This window comes from Chlorocebus sabaeus, chromosome 2, assembly GCF_047675955.1.
Source record: "Chlorocebus sabaeus isolate Y175 chromosome 2, mChlSab1.0.hap1, whole genome shotgun sequence".
Taxonomy (NCBI): domain Eukaryota; kingdom Metazoa; phylum Chordata; class Mammalia; order Primates; family Cercopithecidae; genus Chlorocebus; species Chlorocebus sabaeus.
Window position 1 is genome coordinate 28,165,809 of NC_132905.1, and position 19,380 is coordinate 28,185,188.

Consider the following 19,380-nt stretch of genomic DNA (forward strand, 5'->3'; position numbering starts at 1 on the left):
AGAAGGAACTGTCTGATTCCAGTGCCTGCTGCCCCAGAGAAGTTATCATGACACCTTTGTTTTACCCTGATCCCTCCCCCTTTTCCCTGTTCCTGATATTTGCAGCTGGACATCGATTATTGTGAGCCTAATCCCTGCCAGAACGGTGCCCAGTGCTACAACCGTGCCAGCGACTATTTCTGCAAGTGCCCCGAGGACTATGAGGGCAAGAACTGCTCACACCTGAAAGACCACTGCCGCACGACCCCCTGTGAAGGTACCTCCCTTCTCCTGGGACCTGGCTGTCTCCACTTTCTCCTTTTGTCCCCACTTACTACCACTGCCCCTTGCTACACTTGAGAAGTAATGTATTGGTGAGGAGGACCGCTACAGTGAAATGATCCTGTCTGTGTAGCGGGCCGCAACACGTGGAAACAATCTATTCAGGCCTGCCAGTGGGAGAGCCATGTCTACAAGTAGCCCAGGGGAGAGAATGTGAAATCCATTTAGCATTCCTGTTCTGGGGTGGGCTGATGTGCAACGCTGAGGCAAATGCCTGAGAACAACACTGTCAACAGAACTTCCTGCAAAGGCAGACTGGGGGAATGTTCTGTATCTGCACGGTCAGGTGTGGGAGCCCCAGGCAATGTAGACTGTGACTAGCGCAACTAGAAACTGATTTTATTTCATTTTAGTTCATTTAAATGTAAATAGCCACATGTGGCCGGTGGCTGCTGTATTAGGTAGCACAACATTTAAAGCTTCTATAGATTGTCCTTGAGCCTTGCTTTAAGGTCAAAAAGGAAGTGAATAAAGCAGGTCCTTTTTCTTTAGCAAGTGTTTACCAAATTGGGTAGATGTCAAAGGTAGCATGAAGGGGACCTGCAAGCATGTGGGTTTTCCTGGTTGTGGAGGGAGAAAATGCTTTAAAACTCTTTGCCTGGAGTCTCGCCTTTGCCACATCATAATGTGATGTGGCATGTTGCCAGTATCTTGGCTTCCCTGGGGTGTGTCTCATTAGCCAGAGGGTCCCTGTCTCCAGGAAAGTGGGCTTGGCCCAGGCCCTTGGCTTAGGAATGCTGCGTCTGTGGGTGCATGGCTATGATCTGATCCCAAGCCTATCTTCTAGTGATTGACAGTTGCACAGTGGCCATGGCTTCCAACGACACACCTGAAGGGGTGCGGTATATTTCCTCGAATGTCTGTGGTCCCCACGGGAAGTGCAAGAGTCAGTCGGGAGGCAAATTCACCTGTGACTGTAACAAAGGCTTCACGGGAACATACTGCCATGAAAGTAAGACTCCCTCATCCGGGAAGGGACCAGTGCTCCCCAGTCTGCCCCTGCCTCTGCCCCGCCCTGGGATCATTGGTGTTGAAAGTTTTTTCTTTTTTCTTTTTTTTTTGAGACCAAATTTCGCTGCTCTTGCCCAGGCTAGAGTACAGTGGCGCGATCTTGGCTCACTGCAACCTTGGCCTCCCAGGTTCAAGCGATTCTCCTGCCTGCCTCAGCCTTCCTCAGTTGCTGGGATTACAGGCAGGTGCCACCATGCCCAGCTAATTTTGTATTTTTAATAGAGATGGGGTTTCCCCATGTTGGTCAGGCTGGTCTTGAACTCCCAGCCTCAGATGATCCGCCCCCCCCCCACTCGGCCTCCCAAAGTGCTGGGATTACAGGTGTGAGCCACTGCGCCCCGCAGTGTTGAAATTGTTTTAATCAGAAACAGCAAGGCTGGGGAAGACCGGTCGAGGCTTATCCTTACATCTGGATCTAAGACTGAGGTCATGTTCAATTTACCAGATCACTCTGCCTCGGAGCCTCCATATCTATGTTGGAACATTCTGGAATGTTGCTAGGTTGGGTGGTTCCTCTTTAGGAGTTTCTTCCCCACTTTCACCAAGTACAGGTGACTGAATGCCCATGTGAGGGCATTAAGTGGGTAAGGCACTCTGGAAGTTTCTGCTTGATAAGCCGCCTAATTTGAGAAACAGCCCTGATAGAGGGTGGCAGGTGGAGGTACCAGGTGCATTGTGTCAGGAGGGAGCCATGAAAACTGCCGAACAGTGCTTGTCTATGGCTTCACTTGTCCTTCAGCTCTTTTTTTTTGCTTTGTTTGGTAGATATTAATGACTGTGAGAGCAACCCCTGTAGAAATGGTGGTACTTGCATCGATGGTGTCAACTCCTACAAGTGCATCTGTAGTGACGGCTGGGAGGGGGCCTACTGTGAAACCAGTGAGTCTGCCACTGTTTGGGGAGCTCTGGGATGTATGGGTCATGTTGGAGGGACCCCACTTCAACGTGGGAAATCTTTCTTTGTCCTGGAAATCTCTGGAAGCAAGACCCCAGTGATTTCTGCAATAGGACAGTATCACTTGTGTCTCATTTGCGTTTGAGTACTGATGACAACTTATGGGGAGGAACTTCTGCTGAGGAGCTATAGAATTAGACTGTGTAATATTCCTGCTTGCAAGGAAAGTCATATTTCTACTTTAATTTCCATGGGACTTCCAGAGGCCCACCCCACATCTTGCCTAACTTGTGGCATTCAAAGTAACCTGGTTGGGAGCTCCTTTATTCCTGGAAAAGCCTGATTGTGTTAAAGTACTACGACTGTGGCTGTTCTCAGAATAGGGTGTTGGATGTAGCAGTAGGAAAGGCTTGGCTCTCGCCTGTCGTGAGTGGTCCTGGACTTCGTCTTCAGCCGATTGTCTCCTCTTCGATTCTAGATATTAATGACTGCAGCCAGAACCCCTGCCACAATGGGGGCACGTGTCGCGACCTGGTCAACGACTTCTACTGTGACTGTAAAAACGGGTGGAAAGGAAAGACCTGCCACTCACGTAAGTGGTAGTTGGCCTTGGATGCTATCTCTGAGACCCTTCCCTCTGTCTCCTGTGGGAGGGGGCCACTGGGACTCACACTGAGATATTTTCCTCCAGGTGACAGTCAGTGTGACGAGGCCACGTGCAACAACGGTGGCACCTGCTATGATGAGGGGGATGCTTTTAAGTGCATGTGTCCTGGCGGCTGGGAAGGAACCACCTGTAACATAGGTAACTTTCTGCCCCACGTGGGATCTGCAGTGGGCATGGCCACCTGGGCGTGTCTGCTGGTTGGCCCCTGGAGCTTATGATATTTCACTGGGCCTGGTTCTTGCCCCTCCAGACTGTTTCTGGATACTCAGGGAGGGTGGTCGTGTCTGCTCTTCTTTATAGCCCGAAACAGTAGCTGCCTGCCCAACCCCTGCCATAATGGGGGCACATGTGTGGTCAACGGCGAGTCCTTTACGTGCGTCTGCAAGGAAGGCTGGGAGGGGCCCATCTGTGCTCAGAGTGAGTGTCCTCCCCCTTGAACTCTCCCAGGGCTGTCGGAGCAGATCCTGACACCCTTGGGGACTTGCAATGGAAACCAGAAGCAGAGCTGTTTGATGTCTGCTTTTGTATCACCTGGGTCTGCATTAATGACTTGATGGGATACAGCCCTGACCTGGGCATGAGAAAGTCGCCAATGAGATAAGTGGAGACAGATGGCGTCTCAGTTCCCAGCTCTGGGTCTGACCAGCAGCCTGTCTCCTTCCATTCTCACCCCCACCCCTATCCCCTACCAGGGCCTCTTCCTGTGTACATGTGTCCCACAGCAAAACTAAGTGTGGTGCGGGCCTGGTTCCAATTTAGCAAAGGTATTTTGCTGGTGTTAACTACGACTTTATCATTTGGGTATTAAGGAAATAAGTGGTGGTTTTACTTAGGGCTAAGACTGCTTTCCCTGTTGAAGGCCTCACTATTAAGTTGTCTTTTCTTTGCAGATACCAATGACTGCAGCCCTCATCCCTGGTAAGTGTGACATCCTTTTAAGCCAGCACTCGTCCAGTATCGTGTGAATCACCCAGGGATCGTGTTTAAAATGCAAGTTCTGAGTCAGGAGGTCTGGGGTGGGGCTTCAGACTGCTTTTCTAACAAGCTCCCAGGTGAAGCGATCCTGCTGCTCCATGGACCACACTTTAATTAGCCAGCTTGTGTCCTCATTTAGAGCAGTGATTTTTCAACCTTGGCTGCACACCAGAATCACCTGGGAGCTTTTAAAAATCCCACTGCCTGGGCTGCAACCAAGACCTATGAAATTAGACTTTCTGGGGGTGGGACCCAGGCATCAGTATTCTTTAAAGTTCCCCAGGCAATAGCCATGGGGTGAGAGCCACTGACTGTAACTGGTGTGGTGCCAAGCAAGTGATTGGCAGCCAGAGTAATGGACTGGGAGGTTGGTAACCAAGGCGGTCTTTGCTTTCTCAGTTACAATAGCGGCACCTGTGTGGATGGAGACAACTGGTACCGGTGCGAATGTGCCCCAGGTTTTGCCGGACCTGACTGCAGAATAAGTAAGGACCGTCCCTGTCTGATTTTCCCAATGGCTTTACCCCTTCATTCCATACCTCAGCCCGAGACTTTCATCTTTAAAAACAAAGCCACCATTCCGTTTAAGTAGCTCTCAGAGAGTAAGGATCTCCCTCTTCCAGCTGGGATTAAGATATCCCAGGCTGGATCCTCCCAGGTAGGTACCTGCTGGTGGTTCCCTGGGTGGTGTCGCCCTCCTTGTTCTTGGGGAGAGAGTGCCAGCCACAGAATCTGATGATGACACTGGGGTCCTGGAGAAAGTGTGTGCACTTCTCCGCGACTAACATGAAATTATGGGCAAGCAGACATTAACCGCAGCTACACTGGTAGAGGATAGAGCTAATACAAATGGAAGGGAGGACGACTGTGGCTTCCAGAGGCTTGTCTCTGCTGGGTCTGATCAGGCCCTGGAGAAATGACTAAAATAGGAAAATACGGGCAGGCAATGCAGTTTTTCAAGAAGTTTAAAATGTATTATTTCGAGCCTTTCCTCTACTTTTTTTTACAAGCCCTTTCTCTTACAGAACAAAAAAAGGTGCTAGAGTAGTTATGGTTTGATTCTTGTACCCAAATTGTCCAAAATTTTACTGGTGCTTGAAATCCAAGTCTGGGATTAACTAGTCTTCAGCACTAGATGGGGGCAGGTTGTATCTGTTTCATGTTTCTAAATAAACAGTTGGCAAACTGTGGCCTAGGGGCCGTATCCAGCCCACTGTCTGTTTTTATACATACAGTTTTCTTGGCATACAGCCACACATTCATTTACGTATTGTCTATGGCTACTTTCGTGATACCACAAGAGTTGAATAGTTGTGACAGAGACTATATACTCCACAAAGCCCGGCATGTTTATCGTCTGACCCTTTCCAGGAAACTCTGCCAGGCTTGCTGTAAATTGCACTGTCAGAGAAAGGAATCAAATTAAAAATTGCTGCCTCCCAAAATGGTTCTCCGCTGTTAGAACTCAGGATGGTGGTGGTCTTTGGGGGCCAGTGATTGGAGATTTTTGCAATAGATGATCTGTTTCTTCTTTTGGATGCTGCTTACCTGAGTGAAAATTCATCAAGCTTATGATAATATGCTTTTCTAGTACATTATGTCAATAAAAATCTCAAAACATTGCTACAAACCATCAGTCCCTAAACTTGAACTCCATTTCTCCTAGACATCAATGAATGCCAGTCTTCACCTTGTGCCTTTGGAGCCACCTGTGTGGATGAGATCAATGGCTACCGGTGTGTCTGCCCTCCAGGACACAGTGGTGCCAAGTGCCAGGAAGGTATGTGTGCCAGGCTTTAGCTGCCCATGAGTTTTCTGGGGTGAGCGACCTTTGCAGTCACCATTTTGACTTTTCACAAATAAGCCACTGTGCTCAGGGAGGGAACATGCAGTGGGGGGCTGCAAGGAAAAGGAAACTGTTTTGTGAGGAGTCTTCCCCAAAACAGGTAGCTGTTTTTGGTCAGCTATTGCCACAATACTGTGTACCAAACCATCCCAAACTGCTGTGGCTTGCAGCAAGCATTTTTACCGCTTACGATATGCAGCATGGGCAGAAAGATTGTGCTGTGGGTTGGGTTCAGTTCGGCCAGTGGCTGTGTCTGGGGCATATTCCTTTCGTTGCCAATGGTAGGCATGCAAGAGGCTGGTCACAGGCTCTGCTTACATCACATCTGCCAATGTTACATTGGCCAGAGCAGGTCTTGTGGCCAAGCGCAGAGCCAGCAAAGGTAGGAAGTATACATGCTGTTACTGTGGGAAGAATGATCTTAACATGGCAAAGGGCACAGGTGTAACCATTTCATAATGGTGTAACCATTTCAGGGACCAAAGAATTGAACCCTGATCCGGTTCACAGAAAAATAAACTGCTCACCAGTCTCCACCTGTCAGTTTCAGGGAGACCTTGCATCACCATGGGGAGTGTGATACCAGATGGGGCCAAATGGGATGATGACTGTAATACCTGCCAATGCCTGAATGGACGGATCGCCTGCTCAAAGGTAGGACAGGATGGCTGCCGCAATTCACCTGTGTTCTGGAATCAGGGGTGAGCATGCCTGCTAAGCTGCCAGCTTCTGTTTTTCTCCAGGTCTGGTGTGGCCCTCGACCATGCCTGCTCCACAAAGGGCATAGCGAGTGCCCCAGCGGGCAGAGCTGCATCCCCATCCTGGACGACCAGTGCTTCGTCCACCCCTGCACTGGTGTGGGCGAGTGTCGGTCTTCCAGTCTCCAGCCAGTGAAGACGAAGTGCACCTCTGACTCCTATTACCAGGATAACTGTGCGAACATCACATTTACCTTTAACAAGGAGATGATGTCACCAGTACGTAACAACTTTTTGTTTTTATTTTGGAATGGTGGATGTCTGCTTGCTTGCTTTAAAGGAGGAATGTCATGAGCTAGGATCTAGTTCTCCCTAGCCTCAATTCCTGTCTTATAGTAAAGTGAGCTTGAACTTAGCCCAGCCTCAAAGAGAACATCTCAGCCTTTTGTTCTTCCTCTCAATCTTACACGTGTGTGGGTTTTTAAAATTGTTGTAGGGTCTTACGACAGAGCACATTTGCAGTGAATTGCGGAATTTGAATATTTTGAAGAATGTTTCCGCTGAATATTCAATCTACATCGCTTGTGAGCCTTCCCCTTCAGCGAACAATGAAATACATGTGGCCATTGTAAGTATAAGACTCATTCACACCTCACTATTCGACTGCAAGGCAGTTAACCAACTTCAAACTTCAGTTAACCAGTGTCTGAATGGAGCAAATTCACTGACAAAAAGCTTTGCAGATACAGATTGTCACTAATTTTGAAGAAAGGCTGCTTTGAATATTCCCCTGACTCTCAAGTCTGATTATTCTTTTTCCAGTCTGCTGAAGATATACGGGATGATGGAAACCCAATTAAGGAAATCACTGACAAAATAATCGATCTTGTTAGTAAACGTGATGGAAACAGCTCGCTCATTGCTGCTGTTGCAGAAGTGAGAGTTCAGAGGCGGCCTCTGAAGAACAGAACAGGTAGGTGTCAAGTGGGACTAGTTTATTTGTGTGATGGCAGACGATCTCATTACACTTCAATAAATCCATCAGGTCGGGGGATTACTTGGCAGTGTCCTACCCTTGCAGGAGCTCCCAATTTAACTGAGAACTGAGGGCAGCCTACTTGACTAAGGTCACATGACCCATGAGAATAGAGATCTGCCTCATATTTTCCTTCCCAACACACTATGCAATGTTCCCTGCAGAACAGGTATTGTGCCTACATCCATGACAAAGCCCTAGGACACTGCTTGTCCTTTGTCCTTGAGTTTGAAGCTGTATAAAGCCTGACTTGGCATTTAGGTGTCCTGGGACAGCCCAGCCACTGCTGAGGGCTGTGAGGCTCGATGGCCCTGCAGGACGTCCAGGCTTCCCTCCTGAGGATCTCGAGCACCGTTTCAGCCAAGAGAGAGATTGGGCATGGAGCCATGGCACGTTTGAGCTGTCTGTGCTAATCTGAATCGGGTTTCTAGCTCTGAAAACTGACTCCTGTACTGAGCTGCCTCAGTAGCCAGACTTAACAAGACACTGCTCTCCCCATGTGAAGTCAAAGAGCCTGCAGGAGCTGCTGCTCCACCCAGTCTCTCCAGGGATAAGAGTATCAAGGTCTACAGGGGCCTGATCCCAGCATTTGCTTATCAAGTTGTGAAGTGACCATATGCAATGATGAAAAGGGACTTGTCCCTGTGGCCCCCCTCTGAGGGACAAAGGGCAGGAGAACCACTGTTGGTATTCTTTTGTTCCTGTGGTGATGCTTTTTTCTTTCTTTCTTGGAGAGTTAATTGGTTTTGTGCCTGCCTTACAGATTTCCTGGTTCCCTTGCTGAGCTCTGTCTTAACCGTGGCTTGGATCTGTTGCTTGGTGACGGCCTTCTACTGGTGCTTGCGGAAGCGGCGGAAGCCGGGCAGCCACACACACTCGGCCTCCGAGGACAACACCACCAACAACGTGCGGGAGCAGCTGAACCAGATCAAAAACCCCATTGAGAAACATGGGGCCAACACTGTCCCCATCAAGGATTACGAGAACAAGAACTCCAAAATGTCTAAAATAAGGACACACAACTCCGAAGTAGAAGAGGACGACATGGACAAACACCAGCAGAAAGCCCGGTTTGCCAAGCAGCCGGCGTACACGCTGGTAGACAGAGAAGAGAAGCCCCCCAACGGCACGCCGACAAAACACCCAAACTGGACAAACAAACAGGACAACAGAGACTTGGAAAGTGCCCAGAGCTTAAACCGGATGGAGTACATCGTATAGCAGACCGCAGGCACCGCTGCCACTAGGTTAGAGTCTGAGGGCTTGTAGTTCTTTAAACTGTCGTGTCATACTCGAGTCTGAGGCTGTTGTTGACTTAGAATCCCTGTGATAATTTAAGTTTTGACAAGCTGGCTTACACTGGCAATGGTAGTTTCTGTGGTTGGCTGGGAAATCGAGTGCCGCATCTCACAGCTATGCAAAAAGCTAGTCGACAGTACCCTGGTTGTCTGTCCCCCTGCAGCCGACACGTCTCGGATCGGGCTCCCAGGAGCCTGCCCAGCCCCCTGGTCTTTGAGCTCCCACTTCTGCCAGATGTCCTAATGGTGATGCAGTCTTAGATCATAGTTTTATTTATATTTATTGACTCTTGAGTTGTTTTTGTATATTGGTTTTATGATGACGTACAAGTAGTTCTGTATTTGAAAGTGCCTTTGCAGCTCAGAACCACAGCAACGATCACAAATGACTTTATTATTTATTTTTTTTATTGTATTTTTGTTGTTGGGGGAGGGGAGACTTTGATGTCAGCAGTTGCTGGTAAAATGAAGAATTTAAAGAAGAAAAAAATGTCAAAAGTAGAACTTTGTATAGTTATGTAAATAATTCTTTTTTATTAATCACTGTGTATATTTGATTTATTAACTTAATAATCAAGAGCCTTAAAACATCATTCCTTTTTATTTATATGTATGTGTTTAGAATTGAAGGTTTTTGATAGCATTGTAAGTGTATGGCTTTTTTTTTTTTTTTTTTTTTGAATTCTTCTCATTACTTGTTGCCTATAAGCCAAAATTAAGGTGTTTGAAAATAGTTTATTTTAAAACAATAGGATGGGCTTCCGTGCCCAGAATACTGATGGAATTTTTTTGTACGACGTCAGATGTTTAAAACACCTTCTATAGCATCACTTAAAACACGTTTTAAGGACTGACTGAGGCAGTGTGAGGATTAGTCTAGAACAGGTTTTTTGTTTTTTTGTTTTTCTGCTTTAGACTTGAAAAGAGACAGGCAGGTGATCTGCTGCAGAGCAGCAAGGGAACAAGTTGAGCTATGACTTAACGTAGCCAAAATGTGAGTGGTTGAATATGATTAAAAACATCAAATTAATTGTGTGAAGTTGGAAGTACACCAATCTTACTTTGTAAATTCTGATTTCTTTTCACCATTCGTACGTAATACTGAACCACTTGTAGATTTGAATTTTTTTTTTAATCTTCTGCATTTAGGGAGTATTCTAATAAGCTAGTTGAATACTTGAACCATAAAATGTCCAGTAAGATCACTGTTTAGATTTGCCATAGAGTACACTGCCTGCCTTAAGTGAGGAAATCAAAGTGCTATTACGAAGTTCAAGATCAAAAAGGCTTATAAAACAGAGTAATCTTGTTGGTTCACTATTGAGACCGTGAAGATACTTTGTGTTGTCCTATTAGTGTTATATGAACATAAAAATGCATCTTTGATGTGTTGTTCTTGGCAATAAATTTTGAAAAGTAATATTTATTAAATTTTTTTGTATGAAAACATGGAACAGTGTGGCCTCTTCTGAGCTTATGTAGTTCTACCCAGCTTTGCCTTGTGCATCTGCCACCCCGCTGAGTCTGTTCTGGTAATCGGGGGTATAATAAGCTCTGCCTAACAGGCATGGAGGAAGAACTGAAAGGCTTTTCAACCACAAAGCTCATCTGAAGTTCTCAAAGACCTGGGGCTGCTGTGAAGCTGGAGCTGCGGGAGCCCCATCTAGGGGAGCCTTGATTCCCTTGTTATTCAACAGCAAGTGTGAATACTGCTTGAATAAACACCACTGGATTAATGGCCTGTAGTGTGGAGGTGAATTGTTTGTGAGCAATCAGGGGAATTGGCCACCGCACTGAAAGGGTTTTAAAGGGTTTGGAATTGGTGTTGGGAAATGAGCAGGGAGATTTAATGTCTGCCTTTTTTTTTTTCCCTGGCTACTCAGATTCATATTAATGTCCTGTTGTAAGGGTGTGGTCTCAAATGACTCTTGTGCACATTTACCCATGGGGTGGTTTCCTCACGGCACAGGAGGTGGTAGTTGCAAGCTTCTGGCGTTCGGGCTCATCACTCATCACCTTGTTCCCAGGGAATGAGTGTTCTGGCCTCACCATGCAGCCTTGGGGTGCTAGTGTTCTGGTCTTCTATGAGGTTCCAGAGTTGGGGCTGTCCCCACCTGTCACGGGCAGGAGAGCTCTGGTTCTCTCACTTGTGGCTGGTGGAGGCCCTGCCCCCGCATCGCGTGGTGGGGTGTGGGAGTAGCTTTGCCTCTGGTACCTCCGCGGAAGGAAAGAGCTGTGGTAACAAGCACATGGACAGCTTCCAGCAGCTGTGCAGAGTCACCAGGAGTTCCCTGCTTCTGGTTAGGAAAGCCAAAGCTCACCCTTCTCAGAGCCATCCCCCAGCGCTTCAACATTCAGGCCTGTCCACACACGTCCGGTTTTCATACAACTGGCACAGCAAACTTTGGAGGAAAAGCTGATGGGAATATTTTTCTTTGTTCTTGGGAAAGCTTTTATTTTTTCTTCTAGGCTTGGAGTTGTGCTAAGGAACATCTTGATTAAGAATGAAAGGTGGGCTTTAAGTGTCCTGGGCTCCCTGTGCATGAGCAGACACCATCAAGGGATTCAGGGTTGTGACAACCCAAAGAGTGGCCAACACTGTTTTGGCTTATTGGGGAGGTAGCCCGAAGGACCCGGACAGTGAAGAGTTGAGGTTCCCATGACATCTCGCTCTACCCTAGCGTAGCTCTGCTTTGTCACTAGTGTCTGCCAGTACACAGCTGGGTTTCTGTAAGGTGGGGTCAAAGGGAGGGAGAAGCGTAGATTCTACTGGACAGGGGACAGTCACTTTGCAGAGTGGAGTCAAACACTATCCTGAAGCAAAGCCTTGTTCTGGTGGTTTGTAAACTTGGATTCTGCAGGACCCCAGAATTCCTTGGGTAGCTGCCAGATGCTTTTGTGCCAAGAAAAAAAAAAAAAAAAAAAGTTGAATGAGCCTCTGCAATTCTTTATTCCAGGAGGGAAGGGATCTTGGGATTCATGGGTGGTGTCTTAACTCACCTTCTGTCAGGGACACCCGTGGTATTGGGAGGGCATAGATCAGGCTCCTCTAGACATGCCTCAGTGCCAGGACTTTAATTGTGAAGGGTGAATTTTCCCCTTCAGGGAAAAGGAAGCAGGCAATGGTGCTCTGGTTATCCTTGGGGGTTAGGGAAGTAGAGAGGAAGGGACTCAGTGCCTTTACCATTCATTCCCCAGGAACACTCTGGGATCTCTTTAAAGGGGCCCTGGAAGGCCCCTGAAATTTTCAGTCCAGAAACTTGGCTAACTAGAACTCTAGCATTAGAATATCCCACGCAACTCTAGGAAAGAACACTTAAAGCTGGTGTTTTTAGGATGGGAAGCTCTGTCCTGAGATTCTATACTTACCTGATGTAGAATTTGAATAGAAAGTGGAGGGGGATGATATATCTTAATTGACTAAAAGCCAAATGAGACTGATGATTTGTGAGAGGGTTTACAATTTTAAGATGCAGATTCCCAGGCCCGGTCCATGACCCTGTTAGACCAGATGCACCAGAAGTGGAGCCTGGGAATTTGAATTTTTGACAAGCTTACTCTTCTTCCCCCACTCATGCACTCTAAAAATTGGGAGCGACTCTGCTAAAGTGCTACAGTACCAGCTCTTCACTAATTATAATGTTTTTCCTCCTTGTTAAACTGAATTAAATAGCCTGGAAGCCAGTTTGTTGCTAAATTGCCACCTGACATCATTTTTAAGTAAAATAATTACACTGCCCCTTGAGCAAGTTGTGGTCTAAGTGCTTCACGCCTATTAGCTGATCTGAGGGGTCAGTGAGTCAAAATTAACTTATTCTGTAATATTTCTTAGGTAGCAAGGAGCCAAATGGGCCAGAGCGTGGGTTTCCCACCTTTCCAAATGGCTTACACCTGTGTGCTCGTGCTGCAAAGTGAGCAAATGTGCAGCAAAAAACCAGTTGCCTTTAAAGGAAAAAAAAAAGTTCTACAGGCCTATTGGGCTTTGAAACTTGGGCTGAGCGATGCTCCACCATTTCCGTTTTGACTGTGGGTCTCTTTCTTGCCTCTACTGGGAATGAGAAACAGGAGTTCAGAGGTTCCTGGTCTGGGAAGACATACAAGCACATGGGTTATGGGAAGCCTCCTCCTGCTAATGTGTATTTATACTTTGTAAGCTCTGATTCATCCAAGCATTGGAACAGAAATCTGCTTCCTGAGGTTCTGTTTTTAAATAGATAGTTTGCAAAAACAACAATTATTTTTCTTAACATTTTTTTTCCACCCCACAAGCAGCTAAACAACCCAGCTCAGGGTATGTCAGTCTCCAGCAATGCCAACAAACAGCTTGGTTATCTGAGCTAGAAGGGTGCCCTAAGGCAGTTCTCTACGGTTCTGGCCCCAGAAGTCTTAAAAACAAAGTTTAGAAACCATTAGGGCAATCTTGTTGCATCACTTCAAATCCACGAGGTATTTCGGGGTCTATTAAAAATAATGAATTTCCGTTTGCGAACCATTGCCTTCTAATGGCTGTTAAAATAAAACTAAGAGCGGGTTGGGGGGAGTGATGCTTGTAGGGCTGCCGTGGTATTGCTGCCTGGCAGCCAAGGAGCCTAAATCCTGCACGGCACCCTCTGAGATCATGTGAAAAGGGTGCGGCTCTCTTGCTTTGGACATATATTCTACCTGTATTACTTGCTCTTGCATGCTGGCCACAACCTTCCTGGCTTAGAGTGTGTTTCTTTCAAGTCCAAGGCAGCTTTTACAAGTCTCAAATTATGTATCATTATGCCTGGGTCCAGTATTAACCTGTGATATGCAAGTCAGGAAAATTAACCTGGAGAATAAAGGCTCTTAAATCCAGTAAGAACCTTGAATTGAGGCCTGCCTGCTGCCTTCTCCAACCCACCCGCACTGCAAATATCCACACCAGGGCACCCAAGGGTTGAGTTATCCAGAAAGCAAATGCAGATGCCAGCAACATGAAAGTAACAGCTTTGTTTTAAAGAGAAGCTCTCTTGGCAGGGCTGGTGGTGCTCATCGGTGATCCCGGAGGGAAATACAAGTTTGCAGCTGGCTTCCTAATCACTACTCAGGCAACCAAACAGGTTGGCCCCCTCTGTTCTGCACCTGAAGAGTGAAAAGCTGTTTTAATTCATCCTGGCTGAGATATGTGCAGTTGAAATACCTTTATCATAGATGTTACATGTGAAATACCTTTATCACAGGATGTTAATGCAATCAAGGACCTTACCCATCAAAGGATCCAACCCCTACTTCTTTCCCAGAAGAGGAAACTGAGGCCCAGAGAGGTTCAAGGTCTCGTCCGAGGTTATACAGAGAGTTAGCAATAGCCAGAACTAGAACTTGGGGCTCCTGCTTCCTGGGCTGCTGTTCAGGAAGAGGCAAATTCTGCCTCTTCTGGGAATTTGCTAGGTTTATGCCTGGATCCTGCCCTTAGTGTGATTTTTCAAGGGTAAAGCCTTGGGAGATCAGCACCTCACAAAAACGGATGCAAAGGCTCAAGGGAGGTCACAGGAGGTGGCTGCTAAGACAGTATCACCAATCTGAGCTGGTTCCACCTAGAAAATGACATCTGTATAAATCCGGGAGCAATAGGTGTTTTCTGCATCAAAGGCAGATTAAGCTCTGCTCCTTTGTAGGTTGTTCTTTTGTTCTTGGGAAGTTTCTGATTTCCCTTTTAGTTTTTGCTTCATAGAATTAAAAGGAGTCGCAGGAAAAGAGGTTCAGAAAGGAAATCAACAGGCTCACTAGGTCCTACTGCTCCCTGTGTGTGTGCACACATGTGCACACATGTACATTTTACAGGCGTTTTCAGAACCGCGCTGCTGCTCACCAGGTCTGAGAAGCAGGTGCCAGGGTCTTGGCCAGTGTTAAGTGATTGCAATTACCATTAGGCCTCATCCCATGTTCCCTAACCACTCCCACTCCCCCTGGCAGCTTCCTTCCAGGTTATCACCACAAAAACACCTGAGCATTTAACAGGACTAAAATCCAGATCGCTTGAATGTGATGAAGTTCGCCACGTCTAGTGTGTGGTTGGGCCAGTTCAGACACACCTGACAGTTCCTGGAACTGCCTGTGGGCAGCTCTGCTTCCTCCACCTGACATCCCCAAAAGGCTACACCTCCACACTCTGCCCCACCCAGCACTGATGGATTAGCAAAATCTCCCACAAGTCATCCTTAACCTGTTTGTCGTGTCAGGGTAGGCCAGAAGTACATTCTGTGTAGAAGTTTCCTCTGCGCTCAGGCACCCACACTGAGTGACTTGGAAAAACCCCATCCCCAAGACAGAAACATAAACCCCCCAAGTTCAGGATATGAACAATCAGATGCCCTCTGGGGCTCTCTCTGGCTTTGCAGTGATGTTATTTTGGAAGAATTTTTAAATAATTCAAGGCATAAAGCAGAAAGGAAGAGCGCAAATGTGACACGCCATACAGGTTTGCAACAGACTAAGGAAAAAAGTGCCTCTAGTAAAGAAAAGGGAGTGGGAAGGGGCCGGGAGGGACCACAACCTCTGGCTTTCTCCATCTCCAAGCCCCGTCATTTCCGCGCTTCCTGTGAGCTCTCAGTGGGACAGTGTTGGCTGCAGTGCAGTTACAAAAGAGGTCCTGAACATCTCCTGCAGAGCGTTCAGCCTCCACGTGGGCCTGATCCTTCCTTCACTAGACTGTTACTTTCACCTTCTTGGTGTGCAAAGCCGGGCTGTGTGCTTAGTGGTCAAGAGCATGCATTCTGGAGTAAGACTTCTTTGGTTCCAATCGCAGCTCTTCCTCCCAGCTCCCGGTTTGAGATTTTCCACCTGTGTGTACTAACAACACAGTTTCTGGGCTTTGAGGTTTGCCAGATCTGGATTCTAGGCACTGCCATTTACTAACCTGGGAAAGTTTCCAAAGTTCTTTGTGCCTCAGTTTCCTCATCTGTCATGGTGACAATAAATGTGTGCCACTGTAGTATTCATGAAAAGGGCTACAGGAAAAGGAAAGAACACTGCTTTCAGTATTTGCTCTAAGCAACCATTAAAAGATTAAGGAATTCAGCTAGATTCCAACTGACACTCTACTTTTACCATTGCTCCATTAAACTGGGCCCATCAGAGAAGAGCTAAGTGCTGTTGGATGTGGTCGTAGGCAGGACTCCATGATGGCTCCCAAAGGCCCCTGGCCCCTGGTTATTCAATCAAACACTAATCCTGGTACTGCTGTGAAGGGATTTTGCAGATGTCATTAGAGTCTCAAATCTGTTAGCCTTCAAATACAGATTATCCAGGTGGGGCTGGCCTAATTACAGGAGGTTTTTAAAAGCAGAGAGGTTTCTCTGGCTGGTCACAGAAGTAGTCACAGATTCAAAGCACGAAAGTGATTCAATGCCAAGGTTTCTCCATTAACGAAATGGATGGGGTCACGTGGCAAGGACCCGCGAAATGGCTTCTAGGAGGTCCCCTGCCAACAGCCAGCGGGACAATGCGGATCTTAGTCCTACAAATGTAAGGAACTGAATTCTGCCAACAAGAGAGCTTGGCAGCGGACCTTTCCCTGGTTGAGCATCCGGATGAGGATGCAGCCTGGCTGAAGCCCTGATTTCAGCCTATGAGACCCTGAGCAGAGGACCCAGCTAGGAAGTGTCAAAAACTGTGAGATAATAAACTTATGTTGTCTTAAGTCTCTCAATTTACGGTAATTTGTTACACAGGGATAGAAAATGAACATAGGCTTCTTCTAAAAAGGATCGTACCAGGCTCTGTCACTTGTAGGTGTTATATTTGGTTGTGACTATACAAATCGTTGTTAGCTTTTTCCCTGATCAATTCGGAGCCGGCTTCCAGTGTAGGAGAAAGAAAAGCTCATTCAAGACAAGAATGAACTATAGGACTGCACAAAACGTGGTGCCTAATTGAAGTCTACAACAGTGTGTGGTCTGTGAGTGTCGACAGCTGTCTACAGCCTGCGAATAATGAGAATAGAACACAGTTTTTTCCTCTATATCCCTCCAAACCCCTATTTTATAAAATTCATGCCAAATGAGGTAAGCTTAGATACCTGGCCTTGGAGGACTCCAGCACACTCAAATCTTGAGATAGTCTTCTCTCCTTATGAAACGAGATAATGTTGGACTTCCATTTTCTGGAGGTTTTCAGTGGGTTGGGCATTTCAGAAATACTTTGTATTCCCACCCCCGGCTTCCTCAGAGGCTTTCCCTACAAGGAAGTTCCCTTCTTGGCTGTCGTCACTGCACAGTGGCCATTTCTTTGGCACTGAGAAGGGGCTAAATGTGAAGCCAAAGTTTCTCTCCCACCATCTCTCTGCTAGGATTGCCCTTGCATGGAGGGCAAGGTAGGTGGCTTAGGCAGACATGCATAGCTGGTAGCAGAAAATTAAGGTTTCTCTTAAGTTCAGTGAGCTTTTCTAAAACATTATCAGGACCTGGAATTAGACTTGACAGACATGCAAAACAAGAACCAAAGTTGTTTCTACAACTGGAGCCCAGAAGAACATGAGATTTGGTAAACCGGTACCAGGAAATGATATCTTCAAGGGAAAACAAGGACAATTTGCTGTAGAAAATTCACAGATAGACGCAGAGACTCCTTGTCTTTGAGCTTGTGTAAAGATTTTATTGAAATCTAGAAGGTTATTCCTGGTGAAGATGCTTGTTGGTATCAAAACAAGAACCCCAAAGCAACCCAGATCCCCAACACCTCTGGCGTAGAAAACTCTGCCGCCTACAAGTGCCTTCAGATTGATGGGGCATTTTCATGGGAGAGCCACCTGAGAATAGTCTTTTCTAGATGCCCCAGGCTCTGCCACAGGCAGACAGTCCACGTGCTAAGCAGTAGGGCACTGGGACAAGGCTCACTGGGGCAGCATTTTAAGGAAAATATATGAATACAGCAGTGTTGCTGCTTCACAAGGTCCTTCTCCAGTGCTGTGACAGGAAGGTCCCTCTAGGCTCCTCCTCCTGGGACACATCCCAAACACCCAGCCCAGTCTCCCACCTCCTGGCTGAGGGCTGCCCTGATTTACCATTCCACCTCTCCCTCTGACAACAGGAATGGATGCGCTGGTATTCATCTTCCCAGGCACCCACCCTGGGTTTGGGAAAGAGCCTTTTGCGTTCTTCTCACCAGTCAAGCGTGTGAAGGAGGAACTGAAAAGGCCTTGGGAGCTGCTGGGCCTAGAAAAATTCCCAGTCAATCCATCACCTGCCTCCTCTGGAGTAGGGTCTGTCAGTCTCTCCACTGTTCCTGGGGCAGGTGGAGAGAGGGATGTGAAGCAACGAGTAGAAATGAGGTGGGAGTGCGCATGTGTGTGTGTGTGTGTGTGTGTGTGTCTAAGCGCAGAACAGGACTGGTAACAGAAGTGCAAGCGAGAGGGCGTGGGAGACTGGGAACTCATTTATAAAAGCTCTTCTGCCCTAAAGCAAGTCAAACTCCCTGCTGAGGAGTTGCTTTTTCTTCCTCCCTTTTGAGTCTTGTGTGCTGAACTGACCTCTCCCCTGGCAGAGGTCAGCGCTCTGCTCACCCCGCACACACTCAGCCTTCTGGGGTTTGATCGCCTTAGAGCCTGAAGAGGAGAGAATTCTTCAGCTCTAATTTCTGAGAGAAAAGCCATAGTAAATCTTGTGAAGAAGCTGTTTTTTTTTTTTAAAGACATATATATACACGTTATGATAAAAATCTTTTGGGAACTGTGCAGAAAACAAAAAGCAAACATAAAAACCATACATCATTATATAGCCCCCTCCCACAGCCTACTTCACTCCTAAAATAAATCAGGCTGGGTAATGAATGAGGTTTTAAGCAATGCAACTGAACTTAAAATACAAGGTCAGTATCTCATCCTAGGTAATCCTTTGGAGGATGAGAAATTCTCCTGATTTTCCCACAGGGTTATTTCAGATGCACTTTCTGAGCCAAACTATTTTAAAAGCGTTCATTCTTCCACTGCCCTGCCAAATGCTAACTTGAGATTCACACGCACTTTTAGAGAGCCTATTAATGATATTAATGATCATGATCAAAGGCAAACCCCAGAGGTTTATGTAAAAATTCCAGACAATTATTTAGGTGCTTTAAAGACCCATCTTCTGAACGAGGGTAACAATTTCTCAATGCTGGCAAAGATGAGGGGTGTGTTGGGATGTGTAGGTTCTAAAGCAGCAGAACCAATGCAGAGGGGCCTTCAGAAGAAAACAAAACACATCTCTTTGTAAGGTTAAAATGTATGACTGTCGACTGACACCTTGTCCCCAAAGCCATTCCTACTCATTTACTTGGAAGTAGGTACACTCCTGATTTGCAGAAAGCCCCTCTTCTAAAGAATACTCAGCGGACCCTGTCTCTTTTAACATCTGCTATTTACACGCACACACCACATTTTTAAACAATAGTTCTTAACTATGGTGTCTCCTGAGAATCATCATTTGACGAGCTTTAAAAATACCAACGCCCAGGCCAAACCTCAGGGATTCTGACTGAGCTAGGAGCTATCCAGGTGACCCCAGTAGGTGGCCAGTGTAGGGAACCATTTTCAAACAGATGGAGACATTAATACATGGGATGGGAATGTTCATCCCGATGCACTAAAAGCTATGTTTGGCACTTAAAATATCAGAGATAATTTTATTTGACA

At 46.7% G+C, this 19,380-nt stretch overlaps 1 protein-coding gene across 1 annotated transcript in view; it reads left to right on the plus strand.

Moving 5' to 3' along the window:
• The window catches only part of JAG1 (jagged canonical Notch ligand 1), a 36,360-nt gene extending 25,872 nt beyond the window's left edge, over positions 1-10,488 (plus strand). Inside the window, exons 13-26 of the mRNA XM_008018170.3 lie at positions 106-256; positions 1,109-1,273; positions 2,098-2,211; positions 2,706-2,819; positions 2,919-3,032; positions 3,195-3,311; positions 3,785-3,812; positions 4,269-4,354; positions 5,536-5,649; positions 6,260-6,369; positions 6,459-6,692; positions 6,910-7,041; positions 7,236-7,386; positions 8,213-10,488. Coding sequence (XP_008016361.1) covers positions 106-256; positions 1,109-1,273; positions 2,098-2,211; positions 2,706-2,819; positions 2,919-3,032; positions 3,195-3,311; positions 3,785-3,812; positions 4,269-4,354; positions 5,536-5,649; positions 6,260-6,369; positions 6,459-6,692; positions 6,910-7,041; positions 7,236-7,386; positions 8,213-8,670 — 2,088 coding nt within the window. The 3' untranslated portion in view covers positions 8,671-10,488. The remainder of the gene's footprint in view (positions 1-105; positions 257-1,108; positions 1,274-2,097; positions 2,212-2,705; positions 2,820-2,918; positions 3,033-3,194; positions 3,312-3,784; positions 3,813-4,268; positions 4,355-5,535; positions 5,650-6,259; positions 6,370-6,458; positions 6,693-6,909; positions 7,042-7,235; positions 7,387-8,212) is intronic.
• Positions 10,489-19,380: the final 8,892 nt, after the last annotated feature.